This window comes from Pagrus major, chromosome 2 (assembly GCF_040436345.1).
Source record: "Pagrus major chromosome 2, Pma_NU_1.0".
NCBI classification, from domain to species: Eukaryota; Metazoa; Chordata; class Actinopteri; order Spariformes; family Sparidae; genus Pagrus; species Pagrus major.
In genome coordinates this window covers 35,524,571-35,542,262 of record NC_133216.1, presented here as the reverse complement: position 1 = coordinate 35,542,262, position 17,692 = coordinate 35,524,571, and the positions used below count along the sequence as shown (strand labels likewise).

General features: G+C 42.3%; 1 protein-coding gene across 1 annotated transcript; it reads left to right on the top strand.

The window, feature by feature from the left end:
• The first annotated feature begins 426 nt into the window (after positions 1-426).
• Positions 427-16,963, top strand: mrps23 (mitochondrial ribosomal protein S23). Its single transcript, XM_073482820.1, has 5 exons — positions 427-536; positions 3,739-3,918; positions 6,476-6,553; positions 6,832-6,955; positions 16,423-16,963. The coding sequence occupies exons 1-5, from the start codon at positions 493-495 to the stop codon at positions 16,546-16,548; spliced, it is 552 nt and encodes a 183-aa protein (XP_073338921.1). The 5' UTR covers positions 427-492; the 3' UTR covers positions 16,549-16,963.
• The last annotated feature ends 729 nt before the right edge of the window (positions 16,964-17,692 follow it).

Here is a 17,692-nt window from a genome sequence, read left to right as displayed (position 1 = left end):
CAGTAGGGAGAAAATCAAATTTAGTATTACAGAAATATTACAACTGAACTCAGGGCACGTGGGGTACAAGGCAATATTTATTTTTTAGAAATGACCGGACTTATTAAAAGAATATAGGTATTATTATTATTAGTAGTAGTAGTAGTAGTAGTAGTAGTAGTATGTTCCTTGTTTGTTTATTTATTTATTTATGATGATGATGATGATTATAATTATTATTTTATTTTATTTTTTGTATTGATCCTCTACCAGTAGTCCTAGTATTCCATTCTGATCCACACTCCAGTTCAGAAGGTGGCGGTAATGCACACCTAAAAGTTGTTTGCCAACCGCCATAAAACACCAAAAGAAGAAGAAGAAGATTACGGTGGAGGGCAGCATTACGCTTCGTAGCGTATATCCTGCCAAAACGGCCTTCGAAGAAGAAGAAGAAGACGAAGAAGAAGAAGAAGCAACCACATTCTGCCGCTGCTGTCGATTAATGAACGCCAAATGGCTGGCAGCAGGCTAGAGAAGTTTGGAACTGTATTCACCCGGTAAGTGAGCCTCAGTTTAACACCGCCTGTAAGCGTTTGGTAGCTAGGCAGCGAGTATTATCTAAACAACAGTATTGAATGTTAACGATACTGTATTGGGCTTCAAGGATATCACATTGACGCTTTTGAAAGCCATCTGATCAAAGGCAATACTAAAATTTCATCAGATGGCTTACTTGTTGGTTATTTGGAATACGCCATGCTGTTTTAATCATAATGAGGGGTTTTCATCAACAATTTCACTTGAAGTAAATAGGTCGTCCCTGCAGCAGCGGTTGGATCACTAGCTGGCGTTCATCTACGTCATCGTCATGATGTCCGACTGCTAATCTCGCAACAATGTGACGATAATTAAATACAAATGTTACCAGATGGTCAAAACAAAGCTGAAATGAACACATGGTCAATTAGAATGGCACTCAGTAGAGCGAAGACCTCCGCCAAGGCCTAACGGTGTCTTTTAATTCAATCAAGTGTCATCAAATATCACCAACTCTTCTGGCAGAGGCCTCCTCCAAGTTTAATGAAAACCTGTTAGATAGTTTTAGCGTAATCCTGCTGACAAACCAACAAACATGAGGCATTCGTAAAAAACTGACCATGAGGAACTGAAGTAAAAAAAAAAAAAATTAAAAAAAGATAAATGTGGAGGAGAGGACAAGACAGAGCGATACAAAAACGTTCTAAATCCAATGTTGCTTTACAAATTATCAGTGACAATTGACTCATGTGAACCAAGTCCAATGTGAGTTTTAATGCACATCAGTTTGGCAGGTACACTATATAGGCTATGTCTTGTGTATTACACAGCTGTATCCTCACTATACTGCATATCTCTAAACTATTATATCTGGTCATGGGTCACCACCCGCCCACGCAAAAAAATGACAAAAAAAATGACAGCTGGTAACCACAGGGTTGCCAGAGGCAAGATCACATGTAATATCCTGCCATTGTGTCCTCAGCCCCCTCCAGTTTTATGGGTGTGTGTTTGTCTTTAGATGGGTTGATTCCAGGGCTTGTTGCACTAACGGGGCTTACACCTGGTCTTAAGTCAGTCATAACTTGGCATTCTAAGTCTGACCTGATAATTACGCTGGTTGCAGCACCTGGGCCTTAGTCTTCTTCTTGCTTAGACCGATAACAATCTAATGCCTGGTCAGGAGAAGGCGTAAAGTGCAAATTGAGGCTGTGAGGTGTGTTCAACTGTGCAGCTGATCAGCTGTTAACAAGATATATCATTCATCTAGTCACAGAGTAACTGTCATGATGGTACAAAGAGGATAAATAATCAGAGTTTTGTCATGTTTCAGTTCATCAAATTTACCCTAACTCAACAACTCTCAAATCTCCATTTTATAAAGGAGTCTGGGATTGGACTGCTTGGCATTCAGTGTTTTCTTGTGGTGGTTGTACAACACTCTTGATTCCATGGAAATGCCTTTTTCTTTTTCTTTGATCATTCATAAATTAGATATCCTAATTTACACATTAGCAGGACAGTGGGAGATTGTTAACAGTATGTCTTCACTTTTCCAGCAGCTGTGAAACAACACATGGGAGATTAAGCCTAGTTTGGTCTTGAGAAGCTGCAGTTTTTATTCACTGGCAGACTATAATATTCACTGTACATTTACTCTTAAAATGATATGTTATTCACACACATTACGTGCTGCTTTATTCCTTAAAGGAGCTGTGCCACTCCTATAACAAATGTATCCTACTAACACTCGCTGTTGCTAGGCAAAAGCCATAGTCACGTAGCATTTACATGAGTGTAGATCACTAGCCCCATTCAAACTGCCCTTTTAATGTGGGAATCATGCCGCAATTCTCCGCATTGCCATCTGTGTGAAAGTTTCAGATGCAGAGACAGTATCGCTGCAGCTCTGATGTGCCTCTGGAGGTAGTATCAGAGCCGCAGCAGAGGTGAGCCTGCGTCTTTTTGAATGAATAAGCCAGAGGTACAGATCAGGGGTGTGTCGATCTGATGGTGTTCACAGTCTGACAGCTAAACAGATCCTTCACTCATCAAATAATGTCATCCCATCTGTCCTACCGACTCTTCGTCACATTTCTGCCTAAAAAACAGCGTCTGTCCCGGCAGCAGAGCCAGGCGGCTCCTGCAGTTGAATGGCGGTGATTGTGTGACATGATTCAGAGCAAAAATCTTTAAGGAGACAAACACACGGTGATGTGTTTGTCTCCTTCCACTATTGTGTTGTTGTAGTAACTTGTCTTGAAAAATATCACTGCGACGGTCAGCCCTCCTGACCGAGACTTCAGTGAACTTTCCCCCTGAAAACAGCATCCCTCCCCACAACTGAGAGAGTCGGACAGCATCCTGTTTACTGATGGTGATTAGGCAATTATGTAATTTAGAGTGAAAAACATAACGCTATCGGAATGTTTAGATTAACAGGTGGACACCGGGGGAAACACTTTCTGTGTGAAAAGGGCTACTGAGACCAGGCGTAGTTAAGACTAGGCTTAAGTTCTGTTGATGCAACCGACTTAGAGTCCATCCTTATGACTGGTTTTAACTAAGACCAACTTAGCAGTTACAACCAGTCTAGTGAAGACCAGTCAGTGCAACCAGCTCCTCAATTAATCTTTATTTTTATAGTGCCAGTTAACAACAAAAGTCATCCCGTGACACTTTGAGCAGGTCTAAACCATATTCCTGATGAATGTTGACTGAATCACAACCTCACTTTCAATGTGGTTAAGTTACACTATCAGAAGCGTTGCTTCCCTCCTCTGATCTTTGTTGTCTAAGATTTAATACTTAGCAAGAAAGCTCATTCAGAATCAGTTTAAAGTTATTGGAAATTTGTGAATGCGCCCTGGCGAAGACGGAACGTAGAACAACCACATGCTGCTGATGGAAGGTCTGACCTAGGAAGGTCGGCAAGATGGCGGGCAAGAACAACTTCTGGTTCAAGTGAGAAAATATCAAATGACGGAATTAAGATTTACGTTGGTGTGTACAATAAAGGAGCCCAACGAAACTTTGATTAAAGTCTCAAGAAGTGATTAGTGTCCTAAATGAGACTGCGCAATAACAGAACTTTCAGAATTTTTGCACACCTGAGACCAAATTTGTTCTTATTTATCTGTGTGTAAATTTCAGATTTAGAATGAATGACACTGTTGTCAAATGCCACTTTAATCATCAGCTGTGTAATGGCTTCATCGACAGGGTTCGCAATCTGATGCACTCTGGTGTCATAAAGCTGCCAGAAAAACCCATCTGGTATGATGTATACGAGGCTTTTCCACCAAAGAGGGTCCCACTTCATGTGAAGACACATACTAGACCCTGTACCAAGAAACGGGAGACTGTGCCTGAGGTCTTCTACAAAGAGGATGACATTAGAGCGTAAGTCAAGTACTAACAATGGTGACAATGGTAAGTGTGCTTCCATACCATCATTGTGAAAATAACACATGGATCAAAAGTGCTTTGTTATTTGTTAGTGATAATTCATTTAGTGCAACATGGCCTCTGCTGTCTTGTTTGAGAGGTTTTATTTTTGAGTCTCTCCACTGATATTTAGTTTCGATTGTGACACTGACTTGCAGATGTGCTGCATTATAGCTGTAATTTAAAATTAAAGCTGCAAGCAGCGATGAACGGGCCCTCGCAGTCCACGCGGGTCGGGGCGTGCTGCTGTCGGGGCGTGCTCCTTACCCGGACCCATTGCCCCGTTATTGTGCGCGCATGTCTTAACTGATAGCCAAAAACGGTTTTGTGTTGATAATAGCGCCACCTGCTGGTGGTTTTTGGTGTGTGAGTTACAGATGCCAGTCTATACCACCCCAATCAGTTTCATATCCATAAGTGTTATGGTGTGGGCACAGTGCCACTTATGAAATGAAACTGCCACCAGAGCGCCACCTATTGTGAGATCGGTAACACCTTCGTCAGCTGTCCTCAGGAGGCCATTGGCAATGAGTGTACCAAGTTTTGTGTTAATCCGACCAACCAATGTCGAGATATAAAATACTTCAATTTAAATAGCGCCACCTAGTGGTCATGGGCCAAGATTTTGCACAGAGCCTTAGAGGCTCATGGGGAAGTAGTATCCTGAGATTCACATCATTTGGACACACCAATGTGGAGATATGCAACACTTCCTGTTTTGACTCGAATCCACAGGAAGTTGTTATTTAATAACTTGAGTATTCTTTGGCATATCAAAATTCTTTTAATAACTTTTTGTCCAAAGGGTCCACAGATGCTGTGTGCAAAGTTTTGTGCAAATTGGTGAAATTGCCTGGGAGGAGTTCGAAAAAGTAGGTTTGCGACATTTCGCGAGCTAGCGAAAAAAAACGCCAGCGCAAATGGGCGTGGCCTCTATCAGGAGATTCAGCAGAATTCACAGAACGCGTGGATATAAGGTTTTTGAATGTGCGACAAAGTATATGGGAGTTATTAGCCAAAACACACTTTCCTTGATTGTAGCGCCACCTAGTGGTGAAAATTCTGAACGACAACAGATTATAAAATTTTTCGCCAGGTCTGATCTATATTCCAAGTTTGGTGACTTTTGGGGTATGTTCAGGCAGTGAAAAATGCGATCATTACGGACAAAGGAAAATAATAATAATAATAATAATAATAATAATAATAATAATAATAATAATCATTACAATTACAATAGGGTCCTCGCAGTTTCACTGCTCGGGCCCTAAAAAAAGGTCACGTCAGGTCGTACGTCTGGCATTTTATTTAATGTGGGATTTTTCGAGCATAAATTTGCCCAGAATCACCTGTCCTGGCACCTGAATTTATTAGAACACTGGTTAATTTGGCATCTTTTTTGGTTTTGTTTGATGACAGCTCATTGATTTTCTTTTAGAACGGTTTATGGATTGACTGTAGTGCCTGCTGATACCTTAGAGGCACTAAAGTCACCACAGTGGCAGCACTACTGGAGAACAGTGCCCAGTTGAAGAGAAATTATATCAAGAAAGAATACTGACCTCAGTTCTCTCACAGTCTATCTCTGTCCTGATCATCATTGCTAGAGGAAGGTTGACTCCCACTTCTCCTACTGAAGCAACATTGTAGACCTTTTTAAAGAATGGCTTGTTATGGCATCATCAATTTATTTATTAAAAAGGACACAAAACAGATGCTTTTTACAGTCTGGAAGCAAACAAGCATGAAAAGCACTGTGGTAATTACTGATTTAATACCTACAGACGAATCACACAATACAGATGAAAGATTGAACACACAATATGTCTTTTCTTGTGTTATATAGCACATGCTTGTTTTTGTTATATTTCATGCAGTTTACAGTGCCATATAGTCATACAGGCTATATATTAGTGACTTCTTACAAGTTAAAATGATCTCTCTCATAATAAAGAATCACACATAAACAGTCATAGTTGAACCATTGCTATCATTCTTAACTCACTACTTTCATCACAATTTATTAAGTGAATTACAGTAATTATAAGTTTATGAAATGTTAAATTTCCCTTTATTAACCCCTTTTAATTTTTTTTTTTTTTTTTTTTTTACACACACAGGCCTGAAATACACACTGGCGCATACAGGATTGATGCACATGCATGCATTAATGTATGGAGTGATGTCAGAGCAAGGGGGCTGCGCTGTTATTAAGCACTCCAAGTGGATAGGGATTTGGTGCCTTGCTCAATGGCACCTCGATATTGCCAAGAAGATGAACTGGCACTTCTCCAGCTACCAGTCCATACTCTGTACTGACTGTGCAGCTCTTGAACCGACCACGTTTTGGTCCCCAAGCCAAGTCCCTACGGACTGAGCTACTGCTGCCCCTCAGCTCATCTGGATTTACAAATAAAATATGCCTGGATAGAAATCAACTTTTTTCATGTCATCAAAAATGTTGTAAGATGTTTTTGCATACTCAACTCGCCTATGACTGTGTGCCTTTCAGGAAGTTCTATGAGCACTATGGGACGGGTCCTCTGCCTTTTGATCTGTCCAAATCAAACTTTGCTTCTACATGTCAGAGGTATGTTTTTTCACTTCTGGTTCAGTGTTTTATGAAAAGATCATATACAAGCATAAAAACAAATGCCAGAAGAGAAGAGGGGCTTTACATTTAAAGTGTGATCTAAATTATTTGGTAGAGGAGATGGTTTTTGGAATGCCAGAATCTTTTGGTAAAGTTTGGTTAAAAAAAATAAATGAATAAAAACTGGATTGTACATTTTGTTGCAAAATACATGAAACATATTATTTCCATGCCAGTGTTCCCTAATTGTTGTTATTCTCTTGTTGATCCTGCAGGTTTGTAGACAAGTACACAGAGATCAAGTGCAGCAATGAGCTGGATGACCCAGCTGCATTTGAGGAGACAGGGAAGGCTTTACTTGCAGAGCGCATTGTGCTGAGAAGGAGAGGAGCTCGTTCTGTAAGAGTCTTCGTAAAATACTGACTAGGGCTGCCACCTATTAATGATTTAAATCATCAGTCAAGGAGCTCTAAACCTAAACTCATGTTGTTAATGAAATCATCCGCCTTTGTTGCTAAATTATTGTACTTAAAGCAACACAATTTCAAATAAGGGTGTGAATCTTTGGCAATCTCACGATTTGATTCGATTTCAATTTTTGGGTGTACGATCTAATTCAGATTTGATTTTCTATTCGGAACAAATTGATTGAAGATTGATTGTTGATTTAATGAATAGAAAAGGGGGCACCATTTTTTTAGTCTTCACATCCAGTTTATTGTGTCCATTAATTGGGGTCCTAAATCTACTGAAATACAATATGAGACACAACTGGAAATTAAGATAAATGACCTGCAGCCTTTTTATTTTAAAAATGTAATAGCATTATGTAATTATTGAAATAATGAGAAAGCATGCATGTGTGTATGTGGACAACAAAATTTAGGGGGGTGCTCTGCTGTGTTATTCACAATATGAGTCCAGGAGTGAGAGCAGCCTCTCACTGCTAGACTCATGTTGTCTCATATTGTACTTTTTTAGAAGCAGGGTTTTTGAGCTAAAAGGCAATGAGCGTTTTTTTTCTTGACCACAGTTTCATTAACATGTTGAATGCTGCGGTGCGTGTTTGTTAGCTTGTTAGCAGTTGTTAGCTAGTCTTGTTTGTTACTGCAGACAGCTGCTCTGCTCCATTAACGTTATGTTGTAACATCTCGTGACGGCATAAAAAGTCATCACAAACATGTTGCCTGCTAAATGTTGGTCTTGCAAAGGTGATTATCCAGTGTGATGGCCCTAGGCCTTGAGCCAGTCTCTGTTGTCCTTTTCCTGTCTGTGCTCCTCTGTTCAGGTTCTCCCTGGTATGGCCCCACCCAACTCGTTGAGGGATTGGTGTCACCTGAGCCTTTATAAGCCAGGTGATTCCAAGATTCCCTCTCTCTCCCCACTGGAAGGATGGTGCCTGCCTGGGCACTTCATTTGGTTTTGTTTAAGGTTTTGATTATGTTTAGTTTGCTTCGGTTAAATTCCCTTTTAATAAATGATTTTGAGTTACTTAGGAATTTACTGTGTGGACCTCCCTTCTTTGTTGTGCGCCACACTGAGCCGGGCATAACAAGTGGGGGCTCGTCCAATTTTGAACCAGAAACATGTCAATTTTTTGAGTGAGTTTGAGTGGTGTAATGGTGTTGGGAGGCCCACAGTGACCGTTCGTTGGTGGTAAGTTGAGCATGTAGGGGTTGAGACAGTGTATGCTGTTAAGATGCATGTAAGCTGGGTATCCAAGGAGAACGGTGAGTGTGGGTTATGCAGTATATGGCTGTGGGGATGATTGTAGCTGGATAGCTGTGCCATATGTGCTGTCTGGCTGGAGCATTTATTGTTTCCCTGAGGTAGGCTGTAGCAGCAGTCATCTCACAAGGAGAGGTTGCTGAGTTTTTGTTTTCAGGGCTGTTTGTTATTTTTGTGTGTTGTCCGTGCAGTTAGTAGCATTTTGCTCGGGAGCACCCCGAAGTATTGGCTGGGGCAGTTGGTCTCCCCCAATGCAGACGGTTGTAGGTGCATAAATTCCCACCACCAGTACTCACATGAAAACTAGGGTGATGTTAGTCAGTTTGGGCTAGGCAGTTAGGAGGGGGCGCTCTATGATCACTCAATCTCCCTGTGGTTGTGTATTGGGTGACTCAGACTACCTTATATTGTTCCTTTGGATGTATTTAACTCTGGATGTTTATCAATGCGACAGTATTGAACATGGAGATGGAGCATAGTAACACTTTGGTCTCAGAGTTTCTAAAAAGACCATCTCGTAACACTTTGACTCAGTTTGCAAAGGCAGATTTGGTTGATTTGGCAACATATTCGGTTGCCAAAGAAGGCTGAGCTAAGGGCTATTGTGGAGGGGCTAGCCATCTCTGCCAAGCTTTTGGAGGTAGTTCAGACTCCAGGGTCTCAAAGAGGTTCTGAACTTTTTGATGGGACTTTATCATTTGAACAGTATATGCAACTAGAGCAAGAAAAGGCAAAAATGGAGAAGGAGAGATTACAGTTTGAGTTGGAGCGTGAGAGACTGAGGGGAGAGGTAGCAATGGAAAGGGAGAGACTAAAAATAGAGGAATTGAAACTTGAGCTGATAAAAGAGTTTGTGTCTAATGCCTAGATTTGATGAAAAAGACCCGGACACATTTTTTGCATTGTTTGAACATGTGGCAGAGGTCAGAGGATGGCCAGAAAGTCTAACTTTGCTGTTGCAGTGTGTTTTCACAGGCAAGGCCCAGAGAGTTTTTTCTGCCCTTAGTTCTGCTGAAAGTGGTGATTATGCTACAGTTAAAGGTACCGTTCTAAAAGCATATGAACTAGCTCCTGAGGCATATAGGCAGAGATTTAGGAATTGGAAGAAAGGGGAGAAGCAAACCCATGTTGAATATGTACAAGATATTTTGACTCATTTCACTTGTTGGTGCTCTGCTTCGGAGGTAGACAATTATGACGACTTGTGTGATTTAATTGTGTTAGAACAGTTTAAGGGTTCATTGCCTGCCCACCTGGCTACTTACATCAGTGAGAGAAAGGTGAAGACAGCGTCTGCTGCTGCAGTTCTCGCAGATGAATATGTTCGGACACATGCAAGTGGCTCAGTGTTTGGTCAGCAGAGGGAGAATTTTGGGTTTAGGCCTAGGAAGTCTCTAGGGGTTGCCCAGGAACCCACTCATCTTGCAGTGAGGCACGTTCCAGGGATGAATGGAAGGTATGATCCCACCAGGATATGTCATTCATGTAAAAACAATGGACATTGGAAAGGGTAATGTCCAATCTCTAGGGCTGGCCAAAAACCCACTGATTCCAGTGTATACATGAAGTCGGCTGGCCTAGTGTCCTCTGCACGATGTAGTGATATGTCCCAGTCTGATATTCTGTTGAAGACAGCCCAAAAAGGTATTGATGAGATGTATGTACCTTTTGTCTCCGATGGTTTTGTGTCTTTGGATGGAAAGAACAAGATACCGGTTAAGATTTTGCAAGACACCGGGACTACGGAAAGCCTCATTGTGGAGAGCATTTTGCCTTTTTCGACCAATACGGCTACTGGTGGAAAATCAACTGTACTTGGCATTGGGTTGGTTCCTCTGTGGGTTCCCTTGCATCATTTTCAGCTGTTTTCTGATCTGGTATGTGGAGAGGTTAAAATGGGTGTTCGTCCCCAGCTGCCAGTTCAAGGGGTAGACGTTATCCTGGGGAATGACTTGGCTGGGGCGAGGGTGTGGAAAGATGGTCCACGCCTATTGTATTATGGGTTCACCCTTACAGGAATCTGAGGAACCAGATGAGTGTGCTAAACAACATCCTGAAGTTTTTTTCTTCCTGTGCTATGACACGGGCAAGGAGTAAAGCGAAGTCGGAGCAGTATGAGGTGTCTGAACAGATCCAGCTTCGTCAGGCAGACATTTCTGAGGGCAAGGAGCTGGTTAAATTGTTTGTGGTCCCATTGCTGTCTCTGTCTAGAGAATCAGAATCAGAAAGAGTTTTATTGCCAAGTAGGTTTTCACATACAAGGAATTTGTTTTGGTCTCGAAGGTGCGTGTGCCATACAGTAAACAATTAACAAAAAACAATAAATAGACAACAAATAGAGACAGGCAAGACAGGCAGAACCATAAGTGACAACAAAGTGAGAGAGATATGTAATCACATGTCTCTCTCAGAAGAGTGTATTCAGGAGCAAGTTGCAGATCCCATGGTGAAACCCTTGTTTGAGTTGGTTTGTCCAGAAAGGGAGCTCAAGTGTGTTCCGAGTGGCTACTTTATTAATGAAGGATTGCTGTTAAGTAAGTGGGCTCATGTAGTGAACGGTGTGCAGGTAGACAGGGTTGTTCAGGTTGTGGTGCCCTCAAAATTTAGACACCTTGTGTTGAGCACATCACATGATGGAGTTGCAGGTCATCTTGGGGTGAAAACAACTTATGACAGAGTGCTCCGCCATTGCTTCTGGCCTTGTCTGAAAAGGGATGTAGCGATGTTTTGTAAAACTTGCAACACCTGTTGGTTAACTGGAAAGCCCAACCAACAGATTAAGCCAGCTCCATTGTATCCAATTCCAGTGGTGGAGAAGCCGTTTGAATATCTGCTGCTTGATTGTGTGGGTCCACTTCCAAAAATTAAGGCTGGGAGTAAGTACTTGTTGACAGTAATGTGTAGAAGTGATCACTTTTCCCTTGCACTCCATTAAAACGAAGCCGGTACTGAAAGCATTGACTTCCTTTTTGACTACCTTTGGCATCCCAAAGGTGGTGCAGACTGACCAGGGGAGTAATTTTATGTCTCGCACTTTTTCCCAACTGGCGAAACAGCTAAAGGTTAAACATCAGGTGTCCAGTGCATACCATCCAGAGTCTCAGGGAGCCCTGGAGTGTTTTCATCAGACAATGAAGTCTATGTTGCGTTCTTATTGTACAGAACTATCTCAGGATTGGGAGGAGGGCCTGCCATGGTTGATGCTTGCAATACGGGAGGTGTCACAAGAGAGCACAGGTTTCAGTTGTAATGAACTGGTGTTTATCCAGACAGTTTGGGGTCCACTAGCTGTGTTGGGTGACGAGTTGAAGAATGCTGAGCCGCCTGATGGTTTTCGCCGCCGACTTCATATTGCCTGTTCCACTGCTCACAGAAACCTTAGTGGTACACATAAAAAAATGAAGGAGTATTTCGATCGCAAAGCTGAAACCCGTCTATTTGAGTCAGGGGATCAAGTTTTGGCTTTGTTGCCCATGATAGGTTCACCATTCCAGGCAAAGTTGAGTGGGCCTTACACAGTAAAAAGCCATATGTCAAACAGGGACTATTTAGTATACACACCAGAGAGAAGTAAGAAAGTGCAGTGGTGTCATGTAAACTTATTGAAGCCCTATCATTCTGTTCACTCTACTTCAGGGGTAAAAGATGACTCGCTTTCCACAGACAGTCTCTCAGTGGGGTCTGTAAGGTCAATAGCCACAGTTGGAGTCAGGCCTTCAGAGGATTTTGATGTTCCATCTGAGCCTATTCTTACAGGGAGACTCAACAATTCTGAGTACCTGAACCATCTAGGCAGTCAGTTGGGATATCTGCCAGACACTCAGCAGGCGGAGCTAGTGAAGTTGCTCAATTGTCATTTGTCCCTCTTCTCAGATACACCTTCAAGCACCAACCTGATTGAGCATGACATAGATGTGGGGGATGCTCAACCAGTGAGACAGCGTTCCTACTGGCTGCCAATAGGGAAGCGCAAGCAGATGGAAAAGGAGGTTGAGTATATGTTAGAACAGGGAATAGCAGAGCCAGCATGCTCTAGCTGGGCCTCTTCACGTCTGTTGGCAGATAAGGCTGATGGGTCAGATAGATTTTGCACAGATTTTAGGAAGGTTAATGCTTTCACCAAACTGGACTGTTATCCATTGCCTCGTATGGAGGATTGCATTGATCAGGTTGTGAGTGCAAAATTAGTGACAAAGCTAGACCTTTTAAAAAGGGTATTGGCAGATGCCACTAATGCCAAGAGAAATGCTCCAGCAACATTTCAGCGCCTTATGAACAGGGTGTTAGTGGTAGGCTTCCCGCCGATCTGATCGGCTATATCTGATCGGCCGATATTTTGCATTTTATGCAATTTGTGAGACCGGCTGTAATGTCTTAATTCGCCGATCCGATCAATGACATCATTGTTGTGCTGAAACTCCCCGCAGATGCTCCCGTTGCATAGATTGCAGACGGCCTGTGTCCCACCCACTCCGAAGAAGCTACACCACCGACACGCCTGCCTGAACCCGACAGCCAGTTTTGAGCCCTGTCACGATGTGACAGACAATAAAGTTTTTTGAATCTTGAGTCATTGGCTGTCGGATTCAAACAAACACGCCGGTGGTGCGGGACCCCCCAAAGCGAACGAGACAGATACAACCCAAGCCACCCGCAATCCGTGCAACACTAGAGTACCTCGTGGGGGAGCATCTGCAAAATGCCCCAACACGAAAAATTTAATCAGGTACTTGGATAAGGAACACAAGGAGGAGCATGCCAAGTTCAAGAAACAGAGCATGGAAAAAGAAAAACAAACACCGAAACAGATGCTAAAGCAAACTACTTTAGACAGTACCTGTCCATATAGCTGTGACAGTGAGAAGGCAAGGGGTGGCACAAGGAAACTTATGGAGTTTATCGTGCTGGCCGACCTGCCATTTAATATTGTGGAGAACCCTGCATTTCAACGTTTGCTGGCATACTTTGATCCACCCAGTAAGTTGTTGCGCCCATTATTTCTGTCTCAAGTTATTTTGGTTTGACCTGACTGAACTTTGAACTTATGTCTGGCCAGTCCTTGACTGGCCATTCCCTCTAGAGGTCATTGATTGTCATTGATTGTTTTACCCTTGCATCTCTGTCAGTTTGGGGCATGGCAAAGATTGTTAAACATTGGCAAAAATGCTTGAGAATACTTTTGTTGATACTCAGTAAACAGTACATACAGTCAGGTCCATAAATATTGGGACATCGACACAATTCTCTTCTTTTTGGCTCTATACACCACTACAATTGATTTGAAATGAAACAAACAAGATGTGCTTTAACGGCAGACTTTCAGCTTTAATTTGAGGGTATTTACATCCAAATCAGGTGAACGGTGCAGGAATTACAACAGTTTCTATATATGATTCCCACTTTTTAACGGACCAAAAGTAATGGGACAAACTAAACAATCATAAATCAAACTTTCAATGTTTATTACTTGGTTGCAAATCCTTAACAGTCAATTACAGCCTGAAGTCTGGAAGGCATAGACATCACCAGACGCTGGGTTTCATCCCTGGTGATGCTCTGCCAGGCCTCTACTGCAACGGTCTTCAGTTCCTGCTTGTTCTTGGGGCATTTTCCCTTCAGTTTGGTCCTCAGCAAGTGAAATGCATGCTCAATCAGATTCATGTCAGGTGATTGACTTGGCCATTGCATAACATTCCACTTATTTGCCTTAAAAAAAACCCTTTGGTTGCTTTTGCAGTATGCTTTGGGTCATTGTCCATCTGCGCTGTGCAGCTCCGTCCAATGAGTTCTGAAGCATTTGGCTGAATATGAGCAGATAATATTGCTCGAAACACTTCAGAATTCATCCTGCTGCTTTTGTCAGCGGTTACATCATTAATAAATACAAGGGAACCAGTTCCATTGGCAGCCATACATGCCCACGCCATGACACTATCACCACCATGCTTCACTGATGAGGTGGTATGTTTTGGATCATGAGCAGTTCCTTTCCTTCTCCACACTCATCTCTTCCCATCAATGTGGTACAAGTTGATCTTGGTCTCATCTGTCCATAGGATGTTCTTCCAGAACTGTAAAGGCTTTTTTAGGTGTTGTTTGGCAAATTCTAATCTGGTCTTCCTGTTTTTGAGGCTCACCAATGGTCTACATCTTGTGGTGAACCCTCTGTATTCACTGTGGTGAAGTCTTCTTTAGATTGTTGACTTTGAAACACATACACCTACCTCCTGGAGAGGGTTGTTGATCTGGCCAACTGTTGTGAAGGGGTTTTTCTTCACCAGGGAAAGCATTCTTCTGTCGTCCACCACAGTTGTTTTCCATGGTCGTCCAGGTCTTTTGGTGTTGCTGAGCTCACTGGTGCATTCTTTGTTTTTAAGAATGTTCCAAACAGTTGATTTGGCCACACCTAATGTTTTTGCTATTTCTCTGATGGGTTTGGTTTGATTTTTCAGTCTAATGATGGCTTGCTTCACTGACAGTGACAGCTCCTTGGATCTCATATTAAGAGGTAACAGCAACAGATTCCAAATGCAAATGTCACACCTGGAATCAACTCCAGACCTTTTACTTGCTTAATTGATGATGACATAACGAGGGAATAGCCCACACCTGTCCATGACATAGCTTTTGAGTCAATTGTCCCATTACTTTTGGTCCCCTAAAAAGTGGGAGGCACATATAGAAACTGTTGCAATTCCTACACCGTTCACCTGATTTGGATGTAAATACCCTCAAATTAAAGCTGAAAGTCTGCAGTTAAAGCACATCTTATTCGTTACATTTCAAATCCATTGTAGTGGTGTATAGAGCCAAAAAGACGAGAATTGTGTCGATGTCCCAATATTTATGGACCTGACTGTAAGTATATACAGTAAATTAACAAGTTATTTAAATACACATATTGCTCCCTCACGTGATCGGATCGATGATCAGTTTATTTAAACTCACTAATCGGTGATCGGCCCCAAAAATCCTGATCATGTAAAGCCTAGTTAGTGGGTCTAATGGGGTGTGCAGCTTATTTGGATGATGTTGTGGTGTTCAGTGACACGTGGGATGTTCATGTTTAACGTTTGCAGGCAGTGTTTGACCGGCTGGCAGAAGGAAATTTGACTGTCAACCTAGCAAAGTGTGACTTTGCCAAAGCGACAGTGACGTATCAGGGTAAGGTTGTAGGCCAGGGTGAAGTTCGTCCAGTGCAGGCGAAGGTGGAGGCCATTGATAGATATCCTGTGCCAACATCCAAAAAGGAACTGATGCGGTTCCTGGGGCTCGTAGGGTATTACCGCAGTTTTTGCCACAATTTTTCCACTGTGGCTCTGGTCTTCCCACTGTCAAGCTGCTTTCACTTGTGTAAGAAAACTGATCTGTTCTGCTCCTGTTCTTGCAGCTCCTGATTTTGAAAAACCTTTTAAGATACAGGTGGATGTAAGTGAAATTGGTGCTGGGGCTGTCCCTCTACAAGAAGGGGAAGGGGGAATTGATCCTGTCTGCTTCTTCTCATGTTTAATCGTCACCAGTTAAATTATTCAGTTGTTGAGAAGGAGACATTGGTGTTGATTTGGGCACTTAAGTTTTTTGAAGTGTATGTTGGACCATCATTGCCAGTTACAGTTTACACTGATCACAACCCTTTGACTTTCCTGTCCAGTATGCAGAAGAGCAACGGCCCTAGGCCTTGGGCCAGTCTCTGTTGTCCTTTTCCTGTCTGTGCTCCTCTGTTCAGGTTCTCCCTGGTATGGCCCCACCCACATCGTCGAGGAATTGGTGTCACCTGAGCCTTTATAAGCCAGGTGGTTATAAGCCCCCCCCACCCCCCACCCCCCCAGTTGCATGGCTAACAGCCTTAACGATAATTTAATATAAGGTTATGTCTCCCCTTATATTTTATGTCCACCTCATCATTTCATCTGCAGCTATCTCTAGAAAACCTTGGGTATGCATTGTCTGAAGTATGCGTGAGGAAATTGCCTTCTCACCCTACAGTCTTCTTTTATACCAGTTTATATGTGGGATAAGGCATCAAATGATTTTTGGGCGCACACATCATTTATACATTTGTCCCCAGCTGTGACAAAATATATAGCCCCAGATGGCAGTTATGAAAACTTGATCACAGCACCGTTTTCATCCTGCAGGTTTCAGCAGAATCCAGGGATCCAGTGCTTGAGTTGAAGCTAACGGACATGTTGGCAGAGCAGCAGTCAGTCAGCGCTTCCAGCGAGGAGAAGATGGGGTGCACCATGCACACAAAAGCGCCATAGACTTTCAGCGGCTCAAGGACCATCTGATAAGCTGCAGATTCAGGACTTTTAGAAGCTGTAGTTCTGTTTGCCTCTCCTCTCTACATGATGATCATCTTTAGATAATGGTTTTATTTCGACCACCAAGTCTTGAAATGTTATGTCAGGGATCCCAACATCAGAAATTTCCGTGTGGACTGTTGGCATGCCAGCTTCGTGTTTCCTAAATTGATGTCACTCAAATACAAATTTCCACAGTCCACTGCACCACCAACAGGATGTTGTCATTAAAGGATCAAAACAGCTACAAATCAGGCTTTATTGCAATGGAAAATGGTTCCCCAAAGAATGGAAATTGTCCTTACATGTATTGGTGGAATTCTGTAACTGTGTGGAAATTAATTGTGAAATTAAAGTTACTCTTAATAACTTATAACGGTTTAATAAGTGTTTTACTTTTCAAGTTGAGGCATACATTGTGTAGACTGAAGAACGTATGTCACTGCAGGGCTGGAGCATTGTCAGTCTTTATGCCCAGTTGTCTATTTTCTAAGCAAATCCTCTCAAATAAGTTGGTGGGAGTAATCAACACTGTTGTGTAATTTCGGCTCACTAAAAAGAGCCGGCTCTTTCCGCTCCCAAGTGGCTCCTCAGATTTTTTTGTTGCTTAAATTAATTTATTACCAAAAATAATGTAAAATTATGTATACATTGAATTACTAATGTACAAAACATACATTATATCAAATGTTTATTATTTATATGGCTTATTATACTCAACATGGAACAGAGTGCTACAAAAAATACTTTCTAAGTACATAGCCTTTTGCACAAACTGTCATAGAGCTCTGGGTTGTAGGTCTAGGTGGTTGTGGTGGTGTACTGTAGGCACTGCAGCAGCAGCAATCGTTGCAGTAGACAAACTGGCACTTTCATTAGTTGCAGGTTCACTTGTTTGTCATTTTTTTCTAACAACTGCACTGATGAATGTACAGTTCTAATGTGCCTGTGCAGGTTATTTGTAGAGCCTGCTCGATGTGTGTCTGTGTGTGTGTGTGTGTGTGTGTCTGTGTGTGTGTGTGTTGGTCATTCTTCTCCCAGGAGTATTTTTAATTTTGAGAGGTCATTCAGCTCTTTGAAATGTGTTCCTGTTCCTCGTTTCGTT